Genomic DNA, 22,188 nt, shown 5'->3' with positions numbered 1-22,188 from the left:
TTTGGAAAAGGGGATGAAAAATAGGAAAGAGTACATACAGAATGGGGCAGGACTGAGAAGCGATAACAAAACAGGCCGTAAGAAGATGGGCAATTTGAGTTGGCCAAGGTTATGAGACTTGCTCCAAATCTTCTACCACCTGGGTTAAGACTTAAAAAGTTATCTTTAAGAAACTTTAAGGAAAAGAGCTGGGAAGATACCTCACTTTGATAAAGTAATTGCCTTCAAGCATAAGGACTGAGTTCAACCCCTAGGACCCACGTATTAGTAACATAAGTATGTTAGTACTCACTTAAAACCCTGCCACTGGAGAGTCAGAGACAGGCAGATTCCCTCAGGTTCACTGACCAGGGAGTTCTAGAAGGGTGGGCATCAGACCAGTGGTAGACCACCGTGTCTCAAAGAAAAAGATGGATACCATCTAAGGAACAGCACCTGAAGTTGTCCTCTGGCCTCTACACATACACACCTTAAAGGAGAAATAACTGTATCTCTTCCATTAGTTTGACTCAAACCTGTCTGGAAAATGTTGATTCAAAGTTGACTGAATACTCTGAAAACATCTTTATTATAAAAAGGAGTCCCAGGATACATTGTGAGCCAAGAGTTAATGACTTAATAAACTTTCTAGATTGCCTGGAAATAGTAATATGAAAATGAAAATGAGAGAAAAAGAAACCTAAAAAAAGCACAAAAGAACAAAATGCCAAATATTTGTTGGGTTTCCTCAACTGAGTGAAGAACATGATTCTCTAAACCCACAACGAATACATAAATCCAAGGCAAGCCATCAGTAAAGTGCAGTAAGCTTTCTGAGTACATGAACAGGTGTGAAAAGATTTAAACCACAGTATTCTCTATACTACCATAATTAATTCACCTATAAGGCATATAATAAAAGTCTTACACACATGCTAGATTTTAAATTATATCCAGAGACAAAATAATTACCTTCTGAAGTATAGAAATACTGCTAAAACAGGCCCCCTACCCAAGACTGGCATCGAATTTCTAACCCAGTCCCATTATCTCTAAACTGTGTAGGACCATCCATACTTTGAGTTAGGGATAACCAAGAAAAAGATCCAGAATAAACAGTTCCCCTTGGTGACTCACTGGAAGGATATTCCAGACAACTTTTGCTTACTGCTTCAGATATTCTGCACATGCATAGCCATGGGGAAAGACATTTGGAGAATGACCTCTGGTGGTGCCTGTCTCTCAGCCTCAGAGTGGAGATACTAAGTTCACAGCCCTTTCTGGAGCAGCCAGCACACAGTGAGCGCACAATATGGCAATATTAATGCCCAGATCCTCGGTCCAACTTGGGAATGACTCCAAAGGGTCATCCCAGGTTCAGAACGCCCGAGAGCTTCAGTGGAAGTAACTGAATCCTGCTATAAGGCTTGCAGCTTCCCATTGTCTCGTGAGTTCTGTTCATGATAAACACAACGTCATAGCCCTTCATCCCAGGAGAGGTGAACCTGGAGCAGTTTTCCAAAACATCTCTTTCATCTTCTTATTGGAATTACTGCATTCACTGGCTACATATATAGGCGTGGCGTCACACCCATACAGACAGAGCTGCGCCACAATTAGACAGTTTGAATCCAGAATGGTCTGATGTCTTCTCACAATATGGACGCCCAGTGCCCTTGAGATGGGAGAAGCTCATACCTTTCCCCTCTCTGACTCTAGCCTCACAAATCTCCCCTCATCCCTGAGCTGTAGGACACCGTGGCGCTCACCTTGGACCTTTGCACATGGAAAGTGAAGGCTTAAAGGAGGCTCATCCTAACCAACCAAGGTCCATCTGGGATTTCCTGCAACAACAGCTCTGCCTTGTGTATAGCTTCACCTTTAAAGCCCACCTCACACGCCCTAGCTCAGGAGGACTTGCATCTGCCTGGTAAGGTTAGCAAGGGCCTGTTATATAATGCACACATTTTTTTTTTTCAGAAAGAAAAATTAGAACATGGGGTTGACTAAAGGGCATCTTTTTTTTTTTTCTGGAAAGAAAGCTTATAAAGGAACACAAGTTAATTCATAGCAACTTACATACTTAAAATCACATTTTAATAAAATATATTTTATTAATTTATTCATATTATATCTCAATTGTAAAATCATCTTTTTAAAAGAAAAAGATAGAAGCCTGTGCAGAAATTCCTAGAAAAAAACGACCAGCCTAATTATGAATATGAGATAAGTCTTAAAGCTTAAAAATCTCCCTTAAGAAAAGGTTAGGGAGAGAAGCTATATTCAGGGGCTAAGAAGAGAAGAGGTAAGAAAGCATTACAGGGAGGGCAACTGATGGGCAAGAGCGTGAAGCTTGCCAGTTTAAGCAGAGGAAGGAAGCTGCACGCAAAATAACTAAGCTGTGGCCAAGATGCACCAGGACAGTTTCGTGTCCCTGGGACCATGTGCACTGGCTGCTCCTCTTCAGGAATGTCAGCTCTACTCCTCTGGGAAACAGGAAACCATTTTAATTTTACAGTATCCATGCAGAGGGCCTATGTTTCTCAGAGGCCAGTGAGGGCTGTATTTTCTGGAGGCCAAACAAAAGCAGACCACAGTTTAAGAAATGGAGCCGCCAGTTCCTCGTGGTGCTCAGATACTGTGGGTGGTGGAACTCCAGTGCTAAAGAGCATGAGCAGCTGACCTGAGAAGTGTTTGCAGTCCCTGCTTTGCTCTGTGGCTACACATTAAGGAACTGGTCCTTGAGTAAATCTTTCTATCAGATTAAGAAGACACGTGAGCTTTACCTATGTTGTGTGTGTGTGTGTGTGTTTTTTTTTAATGCCTCCAAATTATGCCTTTAATTCTGTATTTGAGGGTGTGTCCCCTACGGATGCCAATAGCAACATTTCTGAGTTAGCTACTTTTCATAGAACCACTGACCCTTAAGATGCCCACTGCTCTGGCAGCTAAGGGGACCACTGAAGGTCCCTGAAAATTGTTCTAGACACAAAAATCCCTTCCAGAAAGGACCCATTCTAACAACAGGTCATATAAACTGCCCGTGGCGCATCGCCGACTTCTTTGTTCACAGGGAAGCAATCTCCTGTCATACAAACACTTCAGCATAGAACACTTTGGGAAGTAAAGATCTGCAGAATGCAGTTTGGAGGCCCCTGGAGACCAAGAGAGGCCCCCCAGTGCCGTCTCTGTGGGATACATTTATGAAACACAGGCTTCCTAGTTGCCATTTTGTGAACTTCATGGACGTAGCCAAACATCTCCTAGCTTTAGTCATTACTGTTCTGGCAGGTAATTTGTGCACGAAGAGACAGTAAGTTAATGTTATTAATGAAAATAAAAGATAATTAAGAAAAAACAATAAACACCTAAGCTTAGGCTGAAGGTAAAATATGGAACTCTCACAGGTTAGTTTTATTCCTGTTTCCTTTATCCACTGGAAAAGACAGATAATATTTTGGCTGCAATAACTAGGCAAAGTACAAACACATCTGGCATTGCATCTTTGTTGAACATACCTGCAGCCCTTCGATGGCCAGTTTAAGGATGGAAGGTGTCAGTTTCGAGGCTTGCTTGAAGGAAAAATTACTCCAGTCTATGATTAAAATGAAACCGTTTATCTGAAGCTCAGGATCTTCAATAAGGACTTCCAAGGACAGCAGAATGGCACGGAGGATGTCTGTGAAGGAATTCCTGCAGCCAGAACAGAAAGGAGAATGTGTCTGAGTTAAGAAAGTAGACAGCCGGCACACTGTGTGGAGTGATTCTGCTGTCCTCGCCCCGCCCCCTCTACTCCTCGCTCCCCCCCCCCCCCCCCCCCCGGTGCCCCGGGCCCCATGAAGCCTTCATGCCAAGTCACATTGAGGGTCTATACGCAGGATGAATGAAAATACCCTTGATAAACATCCAGGATCAATGCTTCAAGACCGCTAGATGGGTGCTTCCTTTAATTTGGTCACAACAGCACCTTAGACTTAATGGGATATCACTGTTTTGCATCCCATAGCTCTATGTACTCTGCTTCTACTTCATCACTATACACATCTTGTTGAAAAATATCCCTGTACATACACAGATGCGCCTGCGCGCGCGTGCACACACACACACACACACACACACACACACACACACACACACACACACACCACAGCCATGCTCTGATACCCACCGGGCAGGGACTGGGCTACAAACCTAGGGAGCATCTTCAGTACCTAGGCACTTAATGAGCCTTTGATAAACAAATGGAGTGAAGCCTCGGTCATGGGTGCTAACATGGATAAAGTATCTTTTATTCCATTTCTATGCTAGAACTGTGTAGACAGTGTGAGAGCACCCATGCTATTGTTGCTATGTTTTTAGTTTTGAATCATGGGTAGCAAAAAACCAAAGCAGGAAGAGCAGCTTATTTTCCCTTAAGGTCTACAGGTTGTGATTCCCAAGGGAAATCAAATCACTCGGAGTACGCCAGTAACTATGGCAACAGGCAGACTTGAATACAAACTAGGATGATGGTTCTCTGGGGTTATATATAAGCCTCCACATCACAGATCCAAATCACTGGCTGACTTTCATTTAAATAGTTTTCAGATGCCAAGGAATGATGACATAAGCGCTTGCAGATAAGGTGAGTTGCAATTCTAGTGGGCTGCCGGAGTTTTATAATCAGTTTCTTTGATGAGCTAGAAGATGCAAACCTGGGTATCAAGTGTCTTTTAATTTTATGACTTTCTTCAGCTTTTCACTAAAATCAGAAACTTTCTCCATGTGACATCACTGTTGGGGGATTGGATTTCTAAGATGACCAGTCTGGTTTAGGACCCTAACCATCATGCCTGCAAAACAGAGTTTGAGCATCTGCGATTGAAAGAGGCCAGTGATGCCGGGCGGTGGTGGCACACACCTTTAATCCCAGTACTCAGGAGGCAGAGGCAGGCGGATTGCTGTGAGTTCGAGGCCAGCCTGGTCTACAGAGTGAGCCCCGGACAGTCAAAGATACACAGAGAAACCTTGTCTCGAAAAACAAAACAAAACAAAAAAAGAAAGAAAGAAAGAGGCCACAGTGACTTACTACATACTTATTACAAGCTCTGAGATCTGTTTCATGCTAGAAGTTATAAGTTAGGATGCCTTGTCTCTACTTTCAAAGATAATAGCTGGAGGGGGATGGAAATGAGTTGTGAGGGATTGATACCACTTGCTCCGTCTGGAGAGAGTGTATGAAGAGATTATGGTTTGGGATGAACCTTTAGTGAACAGACTTTGGATGGATAATTCAAATAATAGGGAGTGAGGTCTTTCAAGACTGAAGAAAGACATAAGTAAAAATAAAAAACTAAACAGTCTGCTGTGTTTCTGATCTTCATGTTAAGTTCTTTCCCGTGATATTAAGCTAAAATTTTCCTTCCCTCGACATACCCAGTTAGACTAGACCCGATGTATGAGGACCGAGAAGCACTCAGCGCTACCCACGTCCTACACTTTTAACTGTGCAAACATGATGCCCATGGACTCATATGACCTCTGGATGGAAATGGTGGCTCTTGACTCTCTTTATCATGAATTTACCCAGAAGCAGAAAGAGTCAAATGGTATATACTCACTTATATCTGGACATTAGTCCAAGGGGCATGTCCCATGAAAGTCTTCACTTACTAGGAAAGTGGGTCAGAGGGGAGGACATCCTATTGGGATTTTAGGTGAGAGAAGCATGGGAGAATGGGGAAATAGAAGAATCCAGAGGGTCCTAGAAACCTACAAGAAGAACATTATAATGGGCAGGTCTGGGCCCACGGGTCCTGCTCAAAGTATGGCACCAGCCAAGGACAATATGTGTAGTAAACTTCGAACCCCTACCCAGATCTAGCCAATGGACAGGACATTCTTCAAAGGTTAGTGGAGAGTGGGGTCTGACTTTCACATGAACTCTGGTGCACCATATTTGACCACGTCCCCTGGATGGGGAGGCCTGGTGGCACTTAGAAAAAGGATAGCAGGCTACCAAGAAGAGACTTGATACCCTATGAGCATATATAGAGGAGGAAGAGGTCCCCCTCAGTCACAGTCATAGGGGAGGGGAATAAGGGGAAAATGGGAAGGAAGGAGGAATGAGAGGATACAAGGGATGGGGTAACAATTGAGATGTAATATGAATAAATTAATAAAATATTTTTTAAAAACTCTGCCTATTTTAGAGATGCTGTGGTCTTAGAAACTTAAATGTTAATGGAGCTGGTTTTGTTTGTAGCTCAGATTTCAGCTTAGATAATTACCAGGCAACTTACTTAATTTATAAATACATCTTTGTCTTGTGAAGAAATATTACTTTTAAGGGGAACACGGAACAAAAAACCTAAACCGTGTCTAGGTGACTTCAAATGGTAATATGGAAATATCTGGTGGCAAGGTGGAAATAACCATTGGGATGCCAGGGAATCTGATCTTGGCTAAGCACTCTAGGCATGAGCAAACCTAGAACTGCAGCCAGGACTGAGAATCTGAGTCTTGCAAAATCCCTATGTACAGTATTGAAGGTGAAGGAAAAAGAAGTGAATAAATAATGCAAGGTGAAAACAGGACATACTTCCTTATCTATGTGATTTCTCTTGATGAATTGAATGTACACACACACACACACACACACACACACACACACACACAATGTTGCCAGTTCTTAGCCTTGTTCAAGGACCCAGCATGTCATCCTGGTCTTTTGACCTTTTACTAATAGCAAACCACTTACTAAATGGTCAAATGATACCACAGCTAGAATGAGTTGCACACACTGGGAAGTGACACCCAGCTGACCGTCAGGTCTCCATAGGAAGCAGAGATGCCTGCCAGAATCTTGCCTAGAAGAACTCCCCAAACATAGAAGAGCGGGGATAAACGATTGCTTTTTAGTGTTGGTTTGGTTCATTATGCATCAATAACTGTCCAAGACAAGAGGGTGGGTTTCAAAGTCAGAGCAGCAGCAAGGTTAAGGAGAATGGGAAAGGACAAATAACCAACATGTTCACAAGCAGATCTTATTGTTGTTTAGGTGTTTGGTTGATTGACTTTCTTAAACTGGGTCCCAATATGAATCCCAGGATAGGCTCAAATTCCAAGTCTGACTTACCTTAGTCTCCCGAGCACTGGGAATATAGGTTGAACCACCATTCTGAGCAACAGTGTACACCTTGATGGAGTTTTGGGAGACCACTTCAGTTGACAGTTGAATATATTTGTAACCATGGAGATATTTAGTAAATTAACGATCCACTGCCTTGTTTTACTTCTTTAGTAAGAGATATGATTCTTATATTGACATAGCATATTCACTTGTGTCCACTTCTAAGAAAAGATACTGAAATCTGTCTGGAGACCTCTAAATCTATCTGGTGATCCAAAATTTAGTGCAGGCATCAGCAAGAAGAACGATGTTACAACCATTGTGTGGCCCCAGGAACAAAGTAAAAGGATTGTGGACTCAGTTTCCCTTCAAAATCTTCAAGTGCTTCACTTTTCTGGATGAACTGATTGGCAGGGAGAGGGCAGGTGGAACAGGGGTCATGAGGGGTTCTTTGCTACTGAAGAGTGTGGCCTCACAGCTTACCTTCCCAAGAAATACATCTTTCCTTCCCTGATTTCTTGGCTTCCTCATATAAATTCCCCCTTCTTCTTTTCTTTTTGTAATATGCTTTACTTGTGAAATACTTCTAGCTATTTGAAATTTAAAATAGCCATCAAACTGAATAATTTATGTAGATAATCCACCCGGAAAGATTTGGAGCATAACTTCCCACTCCATACACAGTGGCTGAGCACACTGACATACTGACTCCCCTCCAAAGAGTAGAGTAAAGACAGGAGTCACATCACAATGGAGAAAGGTGGGGACAGACCATGAGGTAGGGCATCAAGGGTGATATCACTGGAGAGAAACCACAGTATTTTTTCTTGCTATAATGTTAAAAATGGTACTTTATTTCTAGAACTGTCCTCCCCCACATCCTACTGTCAGACCAATAAAAAAGGAAACACTAAGCACATTTCACTTGAAAGACATTTCACAAAACAGATGACCAGTATTTCTCATAGCTGTGAAGTATGTCAAAACACAAGGGAATTCTGAGCAGTTGTCACAGTCTAAAGGACTCTAAGGAAACATGACAGATAAATGTAACATGGTCTCTTCAGTGAGATCCTGAGACAGAAGAGACATTGGTAAAATAATACTTGTTCTCAGGAAGAATGGGAGAGATCTTCTTTGCCAGTCACACAAGGACAGTGCCTATGCCTACAGTAATGTTTATATTATAGTAAGAAGTCATTGATAGTTGTAGTTAAAGCTTTCATGTCAGTTGTCATATTTACCAACAATGTGATTAAACACTATCAATGTTTTCCTTAACAATTTTGTCACTCCTACCCCACCAGAGGCCATGCCAGCATCCTGAACCCCAGGTAAAACCTCCCCATCCTGCCAGTGCCTTCCCAGCATAACCCCAATTGCCCATCTTCTCCTTCTCAACAGATCCCAGCCCACACCTCCAGTGGAAGCCTCCTATGCCGTCAGAGGTTAGACCAGCATCCTGAACGCCAGGGTCCAGTCCAGCTTCTTGAAAACCAGATGAAGGCTCCAGTACCCCAGATAAGCCACCTGCATTCATCCCTACCCTCAGCATAACCCCAACCACTCTTCTGGTCCTCATCACCACATCCTGGCCCACACCTCTGGCACAAGTCTTCTACCCCACCACAGACTAGGCCAGCTCACTGAAAACCAGACAGAAACCTTCTACTCCACCAGAAGCCAGGCCAGCATCCTAAGCCCCAAAAGACCCCCAGCCAGATCAGAGGCCACACACATCACCTGAGCTCCAGCCCCCAACTTAGGCAGCAACACCTTGCTGAACCAGAGACCATCTAAGCCATCAGAATTCCAGTCTTCAGCTTGGGTAGAGACCCTCTACTCAACCACAGGCCACTCCAGCCAGAAGACAAGAGAGGAAACATAACCCAAGAAAGAAAATACCCATCCAACAAAGACAAAGCAGTAGTACCTAGACCTATAATCTCTCCAAATCCAGATGCGTAAATGTCAGTATGAAAACACTGTCAACAATAGCCAGGGCAATACGTAACCACCAGAGGCCAGTCATTCCACTCTAACAAGCCCTGAATATTCCAATACAGCCAAAGCAAAATGACCTTAAAACCAACTTTATAAAAATGTATCTCTCTCTCTCTCTCTCTCTCTCTCTCTCTCTCTCTCTCTCTCTCTCTCTCTCTCTCTCCCCTCCCCCCATCACCACCACCACCAAAATAACAGAAATGAACAATCATTGGTTGAGCAATGACATCTGTTCCATGCTCTTCTTGTGTCATGTCCCAGGCCTCAGCTCTACCTCTAATCCCAGAGGCTGACAGCTATTAGAGCCCACTGGCCAGGTCCCTCTGGGGAAACCCAGCAGTGGTAAAGTCTGAACTGTACCCTACATGGGCTATTTCTCAGGCCCCAGCCCTAATTGCTGTGAAAGATCAAGTATCTAAATAGCCCTATAACCCCAAAGGAAATAGAAGCAGTCATGAAAAGTCTCACAACCAAAAAGATCCCAGGACCGATGGTTTTAACACAGAATTCTACCAGATTTTCAAAAAGAGCTAACACCAATACTCATCAAACTATTCCACAAAATAGAAACAGAAAAAACATTGCCAAATTCATTCTATGAGGCCACAGTCATCCTGATACCTCAAACACACAAAGATTCAACCAAGAAAGAGAATTTCAGACCAATATCCCTCATGAACACTGATTCAAAAATGCTCGATAAAATTCTCAATAAAATACTTGCAAACTGAATCCAAGAACACATCAAAAACATCATCCACCATGGTCAAGTAGATTTCATCTTAGGGATACAGGGATTGTTCAAAATATAAAAATCCATCAATGTAATCCACCATATAAACAAACTGAAAGAAAAAAAACCTCACATGTTCATCTCATTAAATGCTGTAAAAGCCTATGACAAAACTCAACATCCCTTCATATTAAAAGTATGGGAGAGATCAGGGATACTAGTCCCATACCTAAGCATAAGAAAGGCAATATACAGCAAGCCTATATCCAACTGCAACTTAAATTGAGAGAAACTTAAAGCAATTCTTCTAAAACCAGGTACAAGACAAGGCTGTCCATTTACTCTGTATCTCTTCAATATACGACTTGAAGTCATAAACCAATAAAACAACTAAAGGAAATCCAGGGGATACAAATCAGAAAGGAAGAAGTCAAAGTATCTATGTGTAGGTGATATGACAGTATATATAAGTGACCTCAAAATTCTACCAGAGAACTCCTATACTGTCAGCAAAGTGGCTGGATAAAAAATTAACTAAAAATATTTAGTAGCCCTCCTTTATATAAATGATAAATAGTCTGAGAACAAAATTAGGAAAACAATACCCTTTATAATACCACAAATAATATAAAATGTCTTCATGTAACTCTAACCAAGCAAGTGAAAAATTAGTATGACAAAAACTTCAAGTTTTTGAAGAAAGAAATGGAAAAAGCTATTAGAAGGTGAACAGATCAACAATAAGTGGAACTGTGTGAAAACTAAAATCTTCTGTTAGGCAAAGGATACTGTAAATAGAACAAAACAGCACCCTCCAGATTGGAAAAAAAAACCTTCCCAACCCTACATCCAACAGAGGGCTAATATGCAAAAAGAAATAAAGAACTCAAGAAATTGAATAACAGCAAAACAAATAATCCAATTAAAAATGGGATACAGTGCTAAACAAAGAATCTCTAATAGCTGAGAAGCACTTAAAGAAATGCTCAGTGTCTTTTGTCATCAGGAAAATACAAATCAAAATGACTCTGATATTCTATCTTACACCCATGAGAATGGCTAAGATAAAAAAAAACTCAAGTGACAGCACATGCTGGCGAAGATGTGGAGAAAATGGAACACTCCTCCATTGCTGGTAGAGTTGGAAACTTGTACAACCACTTTGGAAATCAATCTGGCACTTTCTCATAAAATTGGGAATAGTTCTACCTCAAAACCCAGCTATAATTATCCTGGGAATATACCCAAAAATGCTTTACCATACCTCAAGGACATTTGTTCAACTGTGTTCCTAGCAGCTTTATTCATAATGGTTAGAAACTGGAAACAACCCAGATGTCCCTCAACTGAAGAATGGATAAAGAAAACTTGATACATTTATACAATGGAACACTACTCAGCTATTAAAAACAAGGAGATTATGAAAATTTCAGGCTGATGGATGGGACTAGAAAAGATCATCCTGCATGAGGTAACCCAGACATGCCAAGATACACATGAAATGTACTCACTTATAAGTGGAGGTTAGCTATATAGTGCAGGATAACCATAGTAAAATCCACAGACCCAAAGAAGCTAAATAATAAGGAGAGCCCAAGGTGGGGGGAGGAGGAATGCTTTCATCTCACTCAGAAGGGGAAATAAAATAGACATCAGAAACAGATAAAGATAGAGAGTTGTGTGGGAGAGGAGGTAGGGATGGGAATGAGGGTGGGGATGAGATTTGGGCAGAGTTGGGGTGGAAGGTGATATGGCTAGGAGAGAGAACGGAAACAGATGAGGGGCGTCTTTAGGACAAGCTGGAGACCTAGGACAGGGTGGGCTCCTGGGAGGAGATGAGGGTGACTACAGCTAAGACTCTTAGCAGTGGGGGATATGGAGACTGAAGTGGCCACCTCCTATAGCCAGGCAGGACTTCCAATAGAGGGAAGGGGACACCAACCTACCCGTAAACATTTTGACCCCAAATTTACACAGCCTACAGGATGTGCGTAGATAAAGATGGAGCAGAGATTCAGGGAGCAGCTAAACAATGACTGGCACAATTTGAGACCCGGCTCATGGGAGAGAGCCATCCTCTCACACTATTATTGATACTTTGCTATACTTGAAGACAGACAGGAGCATAACATAACCTCCATCTGCTCCTTCCAGCAGAGGATAACCTCCATCTAAGAGGCTCCACTCAGCAGAGGATGGAAACTGATACTGAGACCCACAGCCAAATATTAGGCAGAGCTCAGAAAGCTTTTTTTAGAGTTGGGGGAGGGATAGAGGGACCCAGAGGGGACAAGAACTCCCCAATATGGACAACAGAGTCAACTATCCTAGGCCCATGGAGGCTCACAGAGACTGAATCATCAATCAAAGAGCAAGCATGGACTGGACCTAGCCCCATCCCTACATATGTAGGTGCTGGGAAGCTTGGTCTTCATGAGGGTGCCCTAGTAATTGGAGTGGGGCCTGTCTCTGACATGGACTCTATTGCCTGTTTTTGGATCACTTTCCCCTTAGCTGGGCTGCCTTGCCTGGCCTCAGTGGAAGAGGATGTGCTTAGTTGTGATGAGACTTGATGTGTTGGAGTGGGTTGGTACAGGGCAGCTTCCCTTTTCTGAGGAAAAGGGGAGGGGGAGGGCGAAGAGAATGGGAGGGTGGGACTGGGAGGGGAGGAGGGAGGAGGCTGCAATCGAGATGTAAAGTGAATAAATAAATGAGAAAATGAACAAAAAAATAATCTACTCTTTAAAAAAATCATTGGCCATTGATATCTCTTGATATCAATGTACTCAATTCCCCAATAAAAAGTCACAGACTAGGACTGGAGAGATGACTCAGAGGTTAAGAGCACGGTCTGTTCTTCCAAAGGTCCTGAGATCAATTCCCACTAACCCCATGGTGGCTCACAACCATCTATAATGAAATCTGGTGCCCTCTTCTGGTATGTGGGCATACATTTGGACAGAATACTGTATAATAAATAAATAAATCTTTAAAAAAAAGTCTCAGACTACCAGAATGGATGTGGAAACAAGATATATCCTTTTGCTGCATACAAGAAACACACCCCAACATCAAAGATAGATATTACCTCAGAGCAAAAGGTTGGAAAAGATTTCCCAAATAAATGGACCCAAGAAGCAAGCTGATGTAGCTATTTCAACATTTAACAAAATAGACTTCAAACCAAAATTAATCACAAAATGATAGGGAAGAACATTTCATATTCATCACAAAAAAGTCCTCTGGAGGAGGATGAGGAAAGATTGGAGGAACCAGAGAGATCAAGAATACCACAAAAACAGGGCCCACAGATTCACTGATGGGGACGCAACCCAAGTGGGCACCACCGAGCTGGTAATGGTCTGACTTAGGTCCCCTGCATATATGTTATCTTGTGTAGCATGATGTTCTTGGGGGGTTCCTAAGAGTGGAAGCAGGTGCTGTCTCTGACTCTTTTGCCTGACTTTGGGATCTCTTTCCTCCTGACTTCTCTCATTCAACTTTTATGTGAGAATATGTATTCTTGTCTTATTGTAGCTTGTTATGCCATATCTAGTTGATGTCCCTGTAAGGCCTGTTCTTTTCTGAAGAGAGAGAAAAAGAGGTGGAAAGGAAGGACAGTGGGGGAGAGACAGGGAGAAGAGGAAGGAGAGGAAACTGCAGTAGTGGCACAATATATGAGAGAAAAATAATTAAAAAGGGAAACAAGAATTTCAAAGGTCACAATAAACCACTGAGTAATGTTGAGTATGGTTCTTATCCAGGTATCTGTCTTGGTCACAGTTGCGGAAACATTTATCTATGCACACTTCTGTATTTTGCTATCCCGTTTCCCCTTCAAATTAACCACTGCCTTAATTGATAGCGATGGCCCAGGCAATAAGGAGAAGACATATGCACTGGAACTCCTCTGCTTTGGCCCCCAGGCAAACAAGAGCCCTATTCGATGTGATGGCAAATGGGACTATACTCTAGGGAGGTGACAGGCTTGACATTCTGCCTCTGTCACATCCCACACATGCAAACACCCACAGAAGATAACGTTCAGCAAGAGGCAGCTTTTTGCTTTTTCATGTGGAAGCTTCTTTTTTGTAAGAGCATGTTGCAAGGAGAAATGTGCCCTCAATGTTTTTGAATTTGGAGGCATCGCTAGGGAATGAGATGTGGGCATACCCTTCTTGGCCATGGTGACTTAGCAGTGGTTTAACAATGGGAAATATGTAAAATTCAAGATTACTGATTTCAAGTGAACCTGGTCCCCCCACCCCACCCCGGCTTAGGCCAAAGAGTCTTTGGAAACTGGTTTGGAATTTAGGGGATGTACTCTGTTAGGTAGGTTCTAAAAATTCCTATGTGGTTTGACAATGCCACTCTTTCATGTGTTATTGTCTTCCTAGGCCAATTTTCTCGTCAATGTGCCAATGAAAAGGAAAAATGTTTGAGTTCTAAAAATATTCATGCTGAGAAGGTTGCTAACAAAACAATTTAGCTTCCCTATAGCAGGGCTAATATGGATAAAAGTTTAATCTTAAATTTACTCTCCTAAGTTTCAGTTAGAAACTCAAACTTTCCTAAACAAGAGAAGAGAACAGAGAAAAGAATCCGAGATTCTGTTCCACAATCTGATAGAATTATCTTCTCAAAAGGATAAAGGAAGGAAGAGATGTAAGAGCGAAGTGAGGAGTTGGGGAGCACAAAGGAAATAAAGAAAGCATTACAAATAAATTTCTTTTAGTTTTATACTGTTCTTGTAAGTATAGAAAACTTCTGAATTTGTGTTAGCATAAGAATAAGACTCCTTGTAATACCAGATAAAGAATTTCTTATTGACATGAGTAATTGCAATATAAGAAATCCAGCCTTCACCAACCGTGGACAATATATGCAGTCATCATCAAACCCCTACCCAGACCTAGCCAGGGGACAGGACATTCTCCATAGTTAAGTGGAGACTGGGGACTGACTTTCACATGAACTCTGGTGCCCCATATTTGGCCATGTCCCCTTGATGGGGAGGCCCGATGGCACTCCGAGGGCGGATAGCAGACTACCAAGAAGAAACTTGATACCTTAACATCACATTCAAGGGGAGGAGGTCCCCATCAGTCACAGTCATAGGGAAGGGGAATGGGGTGAAAGCGGGAGGGAGGGAGGGAGGAATGGGAGGATGCACAGGATGGGATAGCAATTGAGATGTAATATGAATGATTTTATTTTTCAATTAAAAAAAAGAAATTCAGCCTTCAAGGCCACAACCTCATGTAGAATAATGTCTTGAAAACTATTTAATATCTTATTGCACAAAAAGCTAAGTTCCAGAATGTGGAGTTGTAGGGGAAAAATGCAGGTTATAGCATTGTATCTACTTTCTTACTTTTGGGCTCAGTTCAGATTACAGAAGTCTGACTTAGAATGGAGTACGGTTTAGAAAAATCAGCTATAGTCAAGGCTGAAGCTATCTGTATAAAGTATGACAACCACCCTTTGTCACAACCTAGCCATTGTGTTCTGAAGACAGAACACAATCTTATCCGAGAACAGGACCCTGATTTTGAAATAGTGCAGAGAGAAGAGGGAGAGCAGGTACTATAAAGATGGAAAGAGAAATGGGAGTGCAGTGACCACTGGGAAGGACAGGGGTAACGTAGAGAAGAAGAAGGTGTAATAAATAACACTACTGGTGTTTGACAAGTCCATAGGGAACATTTTATAAGCTTATGTAAAAATACATATGTAACAAAACCCATAGTACCGTGCATGGGAAGCCTTCCTTTGAGATGTTGGTAGGTGTTGGGAAGGTGTCCAAGAGACCCCCAAAACAGTCTATAGGCCATTGTTGTCCTTGGTTGCTTCCCAGTGGTTGAAGGTGAGACTGTATTTCTGAAGACACCACATATTCTGAACAGATAACTTGGAGGACTCGAACTAAAATTGATTTAGGAGCCTTCTTCCTAAGGATTAGCTCCCACAATGTAGGTTCTATGAAAGCTGCCCAGAGGGGAAAGCGATTGATAATCCTACTCATCTGTAAAGCCTATGAACCACCACAATTACCAGCGTGGCAAGATATTCCTAATCATACAATCATGGTCTATTATCTTTGGTGATAGCCAACAGATGGCCAGTTGGACTTAAGGCCCGTTAGGTGGGAAGGGATTAATGCTGGGTTCTGTAAACCTAGACAACTATCTGTAGTTGGAGTGGTCATAGACCTTAGAGGAAATCCTACTACCGCCATTTTCCTAAACTAATAGCATTTCTAAATGTATTCTAAACACTTACCCTTACAATCACAAAAAGTGTTGGCTGGCCTGATCTTGAGCAGGGCTTATGTGGGCAACCACAGCTGTTATGAATTCACAAGTGCAGTGATCCTACAGCTGACACTCATATTAAAGAAGCCTTCTTTTGCAGCAGACGCTACTACAGAGGGCCCTAGCAATTGCTTATGTCATCACCTGCCGCCCTGAGGCGATCCAGGTGTGTGCCAGATATAAGGACTCCTGCCACCCCAGCACTCTCTCCCTCTCCCTCCCTCCCTCCCTCCCTCCCTCCCTCCCTCCCTCCCTCCCTCCCTCCCTTCCTCCCTCTCTCTCCCTCTCTCCCTCCCCACCTCTCTCTCTGTCCTGGGCTCCCCCTTCTCTCCCTCCCTGTCCTCTCTCTTTCTCCCCCCTTATGGCTTACTCTTCTGCCTTCCCCTTCAATAAGCCTCCTTTACTTTTATCTGTCATGTGGCATAATCCCCTAGGGGAGTACCCCTTGGAATGGGCCCACCATGGTCACCCTCCCGCTTGCCACCGTCGCCTCATCATTATAGATCATAGCACCCATGACTGGGGAAAACGCAGATGGTGAGAGTTGCTTGAACTGAAAGGTGGGCCATCCTAAGCCAGGATTACTGCAGCTCTCAGCTCTCATCAGAGAAGTTTCTTTGTGTTGTGGATGGAGGTTAACACAGGAACTCATAGCTGGTCAAAGGGCAAGGAATATATGACTACGAAGTGTTTAGTCAGAAATGGAACATCTACTTCACACCTCTCCCTAAGGCTCAAGGACCATAGAGGAAAAGGAGGTGGAAAGAAGGTAGAGATAATGGAGGACCAGAGGAAAACTGTGTCTTCTGGACATGACAAGACCACAGCACCCATTATCTCACAGCACCTGTGCTTGCCTATGCACAGCCCGCACAAAGTCAACTAGTCAATACCCAAGGACAGAGTGAGAACAGGGGTCTTGAGCTCCCTCCTGTAAGGAGCTATGGATAATGGATGGTTTTTGGGGGACAGTCAGTTTTTTTTAAGTGTGTGGCTTGCCCCACACCCAGAAGAATATGAACCCACACCGAGGCACTCCTGTCACAGGAGACAAAAGCCACTATAAGTGGGCATTGTGTCTTCAAGGGAGATTATTTATTGTCCTTCTGTACCGTCAGTATTCTTGCCTCTCTGGGCTGCTCTAGAGCTCCAGCAGCGTTGGGAGCCTTGTGTATCTTCCTCTAAATCCCAAGCAATCACCTGTTCTCTCACATAGAATAATGCTCAATAAATAATTACCAGTGGTGGAAGACAGGCAGGCAAGTGCAGCCACATACTTACATATTTCAAGACACTGAAGCAAGAGCAAGCCCACTCTGTGCTCCCCAGCAGGTGCATTCTCCAGCTCCATGCCTTTCATGATCATTACTGGTGGCAGAAGCACATCTTCTAGTGCTTGTCCTATCCTGGGTCAGATTAAGGAAGAGTGCTGTGCCGCTGAGCGCCATGTGCATAAGCAAGCAGCAAACAGAGAGAAATCGGGCCTTTCAGATTTGTATTTGTTTTCATTTTTTGAAAAGTTGTTTGGCCATTCCCAAACTCTTTCATTCAGATGACCCTTTCATCTCAGTTTCTCAAGGAGCTGAGACTAAAAGCCTGTCCCATCACACGTGGATTGGGTTTGATTTTGATTAAAAAAAAAAGCTGTGCTTGCTTTCTCACAAGGTTTGTGTTTGGGTGAATGAAGACAGTAGGGAAATAAAACTACAGAACAGTTAGTAAAGAATGCTTGGTATATATTTACTGACAGGAAGGCTGGCATGTCATAGTATTTCGTTTCACAAGAAGGAATTAGTTCCCCAAAGGCCCCTTCATTACACCTAAGGATGGGGGCTACCTCACTCAGCAATCTTTATTAAGCAGGAAGGATAAAAAAATAAAATAAAATAGAAACTTCAGTGCAAGTGGGCATTCTATTACTAAACTAGGATTTAAAAAAATGATTTCATGCTTGTCTATTTTGGTAACCCCCTAGGCTGAGAAGTATCATAGAAGTAAGAATTAGGAAGACTGTCAAGAATTCAAATGAGCACTTAGTATAGTTAACTAAGCACTGCTTTTAGTTCTTCTGCTCTGGCCGCTTTGCCTCCTACTGGAGCTTCTCAAACTAAGGCTTTCCTACCTTCATTATCAAAAAGCATGTGGCCACTTTCTGAGTTTCTCAACCTTCCTGTACAATGCCTGTGAGTGATTTCACAGTGGAGACCTCTCTCTATGTCTTTCTTCCTCCCCCCCCCCACCCCCCACTCTCTCTCTCCCTGTCTCTCTGGGTCTGTCTGTCTGTCTGTCTGTCTCTCTTGCTCTCTCTCTCTCTCTCTCTCTCTCTCTCTCTCTCTCTCTCTCTCTCTCTCTCTCTCTCTCTCTCTCACACACACACACACACACACACACACTGCCACCACCATCACTATTAGGCTTACATACTTACATACTGCGCTGATATCCAAAAAAACTTTACTGAGCATTAGCTATACAGCTAGAATCATACTCACCAGATCAGGACCTCAACTATTGCCCTCTCCCCATCGTGTGGGCACTGGCGGATTCAGTGAGCATTTGCATATACCTTGTACCGTGCTTACGGCAACGTGCCAGTCACTCCTTAAAATGGAATAATCTTTTTCCCGAGTTGATCTGACTCAGAACAATCAAATCACGTTCAAGTTAAGGAACCTTATAGTAAGTGAGAAGGCATGGGGGGTGGGGAACATCATCTGTGGTACCACAGTGCTTTGCCTGATTCTACACTCCAGAGTCTTCCCTCTCCCTGATACTCTGTAGTTGCTTGCAATCAGAAAATATTTCAGTGTAACCAATTCTTAAAATAGTGTGCAAGGCAACACAAATTAAATAGTGCATTAAAAAAAAAGACTCATAGTGCCAACTGTCATGGGAGGCATGCAATAAGGAGTTGACAGTATACTATATCTCATAATTTTTAATTAGTTCAGAAACTTGCCTACTGACGACAAAAATGCCAAAACTTTGTCCTTGGTAAAGAGATCAATACATTCTGGAAGAATGACAAGATCTAAAAATCAAGAGAAACCCAGGTGCTAAAATTAGCTGTCTATGACTAAATATCTGAGCCCTCCAAATTGTAATTCCCACTGTAAGAATAGAGACTGAACTTAGAGACTCTGCCACCTGATTAGAGTTTAGAAAATTAGTTTATTGTTTTTCCTTCTTAAAACGCCTAGCCTTCTTAATTACAAGCCACAGAACCAGCATCCATCAATTACATTCATAAGAGACAGCAAGAAGAAGCCACAGGACAGTATTTGGACATTTACGTCATGGGGCTAGCTTTACAGTCTTCAGTGATGGGAAGGCAATTTGTTTCCTGCATTCTAAGTTGCTGTTTTCTACCTGTTGTTGCTGTTCAGTGACTGTGTCATCTTCAAGACACCTCAAGATGTGTGTGACCTTTACGTCCCTCAAGCTCAGAGAGATGCCGGTCTCTGAGTACATCGTTTCAGAGTTAAGGTGCCAGGAGCAAGTCTGATGGAAAGAATTTTCTTTATCGATCACTTCTAAAGCTTATTATTTCACAAATAACTGGCACCCTGGCTTGGTTATCTCCTGAAACCAGAGTGGGTGTGCTTTAATAGCCTAGAGAAAAAAGTCTCCTGCAAATTCCACCATCACTTCAACAACGGAGGCTATGTTGAACTGGAAAAATGGTAAAGGGGTAGATCTCAGAGTGCTGTGACTATGAGAGTTCATTGGCAGACATAGATGTAAATGATCTGTCTGCTTATATTAAGGTAGAAATATGGAAATCTTAGCTCTACCATAGAAAAGGAACCATAGGTACCCACTACAACCAGTTGAGCCAAGCGTTATGAAGAATAAGAGTGATAATTTAGTTTTAAGATTTACACTGTTTGTCAGTTTATTTTACTGTGTGTGAAAGGACTGTATACATGGAAGAGCTTGAAGGATTCAATTTTCTTCTTATTCTTGTACTCATCTCTACCATATGGGGTCTCTGGTCTCTGCAGTATCTCATAAGCCAGGGAGTTGGGAGTTCTCATTCTCTCAGTTAAAACCATCTCTATTTTCTAACTGTGGATGTGAGAGAGAGAGAGAGAGAGAGAGAGAGAGAGAGAGAGAGAGAGAGAGAGAGAGAGACAGACAGACAGAGAGACAGACAGACAGAGACAGAGAGACAGAGAGAAACAGAGACAGAGACAGAGAGACAGAAACAGAGAGGCAGAGACAGAGTTTAATATCAAAATTCTAACATAAAATAATGGACATAGGGAAACACAACTCATTTATCAACAACAGAAAACAGAAATAAAAATAAAGGAGTGAGTGGCCAGTGATTCCTACCTTAGGTGTGGAATCAGTTCATTTTGTCCCATCAGACAACTCTCTGGGTAATTATTTTATGGGGATGGTTAAAGACAGCATTGGCTTCTCTCATTGAGTTACATCGCAGATTACCACTTGGAAGTTCTCTAAGCAGCCAGTGCCAGGCATTATTATTTATCGCTGCCATTTACACTGCAGGGCACATTGCGAAGTACCAACAGCATTTATCTTGTTTATCTTCAAAATAGGTCTCAAATATCCCACATGCTGAATAGTAAAACAGAACTTGGAAAATGCATGGTATATTCATAAAAATACATATATATCTCAAATTCTCAGAAAAAGAGACAGTGTAGATTTTGACTTGGTGTTTTGCCATAGAAGAAACTGGGTGTCTATACTTAACAAGATCATAGAGACTGGTAAATGAAAAAACAGTAAAAAACAGGATTTACTTTAGAACATAAATTGTTCAGTGTCCAAAGAGAGAGAAAAAAAAAAAAAAAGTCATGTTCTGCCTCTGGAAAATTCTATCTCAATACAGGGGGAGGATGTCCCCCTCAGTCACAAACATAGGGGAGGGGAATAGGGTGAAAGTGGCAGGTAGGGAGGAATGGGAGGATAGAAGGGATGGGCTAACAATTGAAATGTAATGTGAATGGATTAATAAATAAATTTTTAAAAAAGAAAATTCTATCTCAAATTTTCATTCCTGCTTTAATCCTTGAACGCTAAAATTGACAAGTCTTTGCCAGTTTCCTTTCTGTTAATCAAACCTCGGGGATGATTTTCCTCACTATTCACACAGCACATTCCCAGGAAGGAGTACTAGACCTCTCTGTCCCCTCTTCTGGACTCAGGAGTCATGGATTGCTCTCACCTCTGTATAATTCTCCGCCTTTACTTGAAACAGCATGTAAATACTGTAGGTAACTGCTGACTATAGAAATCTCAAGTGCCGGGGAAGTGCTGAGATGCAGAATCATGGCTAAGACTGCCCCTTACAGAATAGATTTGCAATTAAAATAGAATGAAGCAATTGAAAATTTATGGCAACAGTGACTCTTAAAAGGAGCTAGACTCCCTTGCCCTCCCCATTTAGGGCATCTCTGCTGCTGTGTGCACAGAGAGAAAGGGCATTGATGATTTTCCCAACACTGAAGAGTACTACCAGCATTCACTTAGCTGAAGATGGTAATAAATAATAACCTGCAACGTGCAATAAATCCAAAAGACGATGCTAAGTGGCAGCAAGCGCTTATCTTAGATAACACGAAGTCCATTTCCAGATAAGCCTGACGACTGTGGAAGAACAATTCATTGCACAACTGGAGCAAGGACCACGGATCCCCTGTCTAGTCGGCCTGAGACTTAGAGGACAATTCAGGGAAGAAATATTAGCCGGAAGGAGGCGCTGAAGAACGCACGGCACTGAGACCATTTCTTCTCGTTCTTCCCACCCATTAAGGTCGGTCTCCTTCTTTCCTGTGGTACTGACTCTCATCACACTTCAAGTCTTGAGAAAGATCTCATTCAGGAAACGCACACCCCATTCACCAGAAATCATGCCTGATTCCCCTTTAAGCCTCATTTTGGTCTGTGAACTCTGACTCCAACACCAGTTGTTATGAAGAATTCTGAAAAGCCATTTACTGAGGATCTCCCATTGTTGATAGCTAATAGAATTTCTCTTCTCCCTCGTTCCAGCTTTGAAGCCCCTACACTAA

General features: G+C 42.5%; 1 protein-coding gene across 2 annotated transcripts in view; it reads right to left on the bottom strand.

The window, feature by feature from the left end:
- Clvs1 (clavesin 1) overlaps window positions 1-22,188 on the bottom strand; it is a 184,335-nt gene that overhangs the window by 96,435 nt on the left and 65,712 nt on the right. For both annotated transcript variants that reach the window (XM_051160040.1, XM_051160048.1), the window contains exon 3: window positions 3,498-3,672. In XM_051160040.1, the coding sequence (XP_051015997.1) occupies window positions 3,498-3,672 (175 nt within the window). The remainder of the gene's footprint in view (window positions 1-3,497; window positions 3,673-22,188) is intronic.

This window comes from Acomys russatus, chromosome 2 (genome assembly GCF_903995435.1).
Source record: "Acomys russatus chromosome 2, mAcoRus1.1, whole genome shotgun sequence".
Lineage (NCBI taxonomy): Eukaryota > Metazoa > Chordata > Mammalia > Rodentia > Muridae > Acomys > Acomys russatus.
This window is presented reverse-complemented; position numbering and strand designations above follow the sequence as displayed.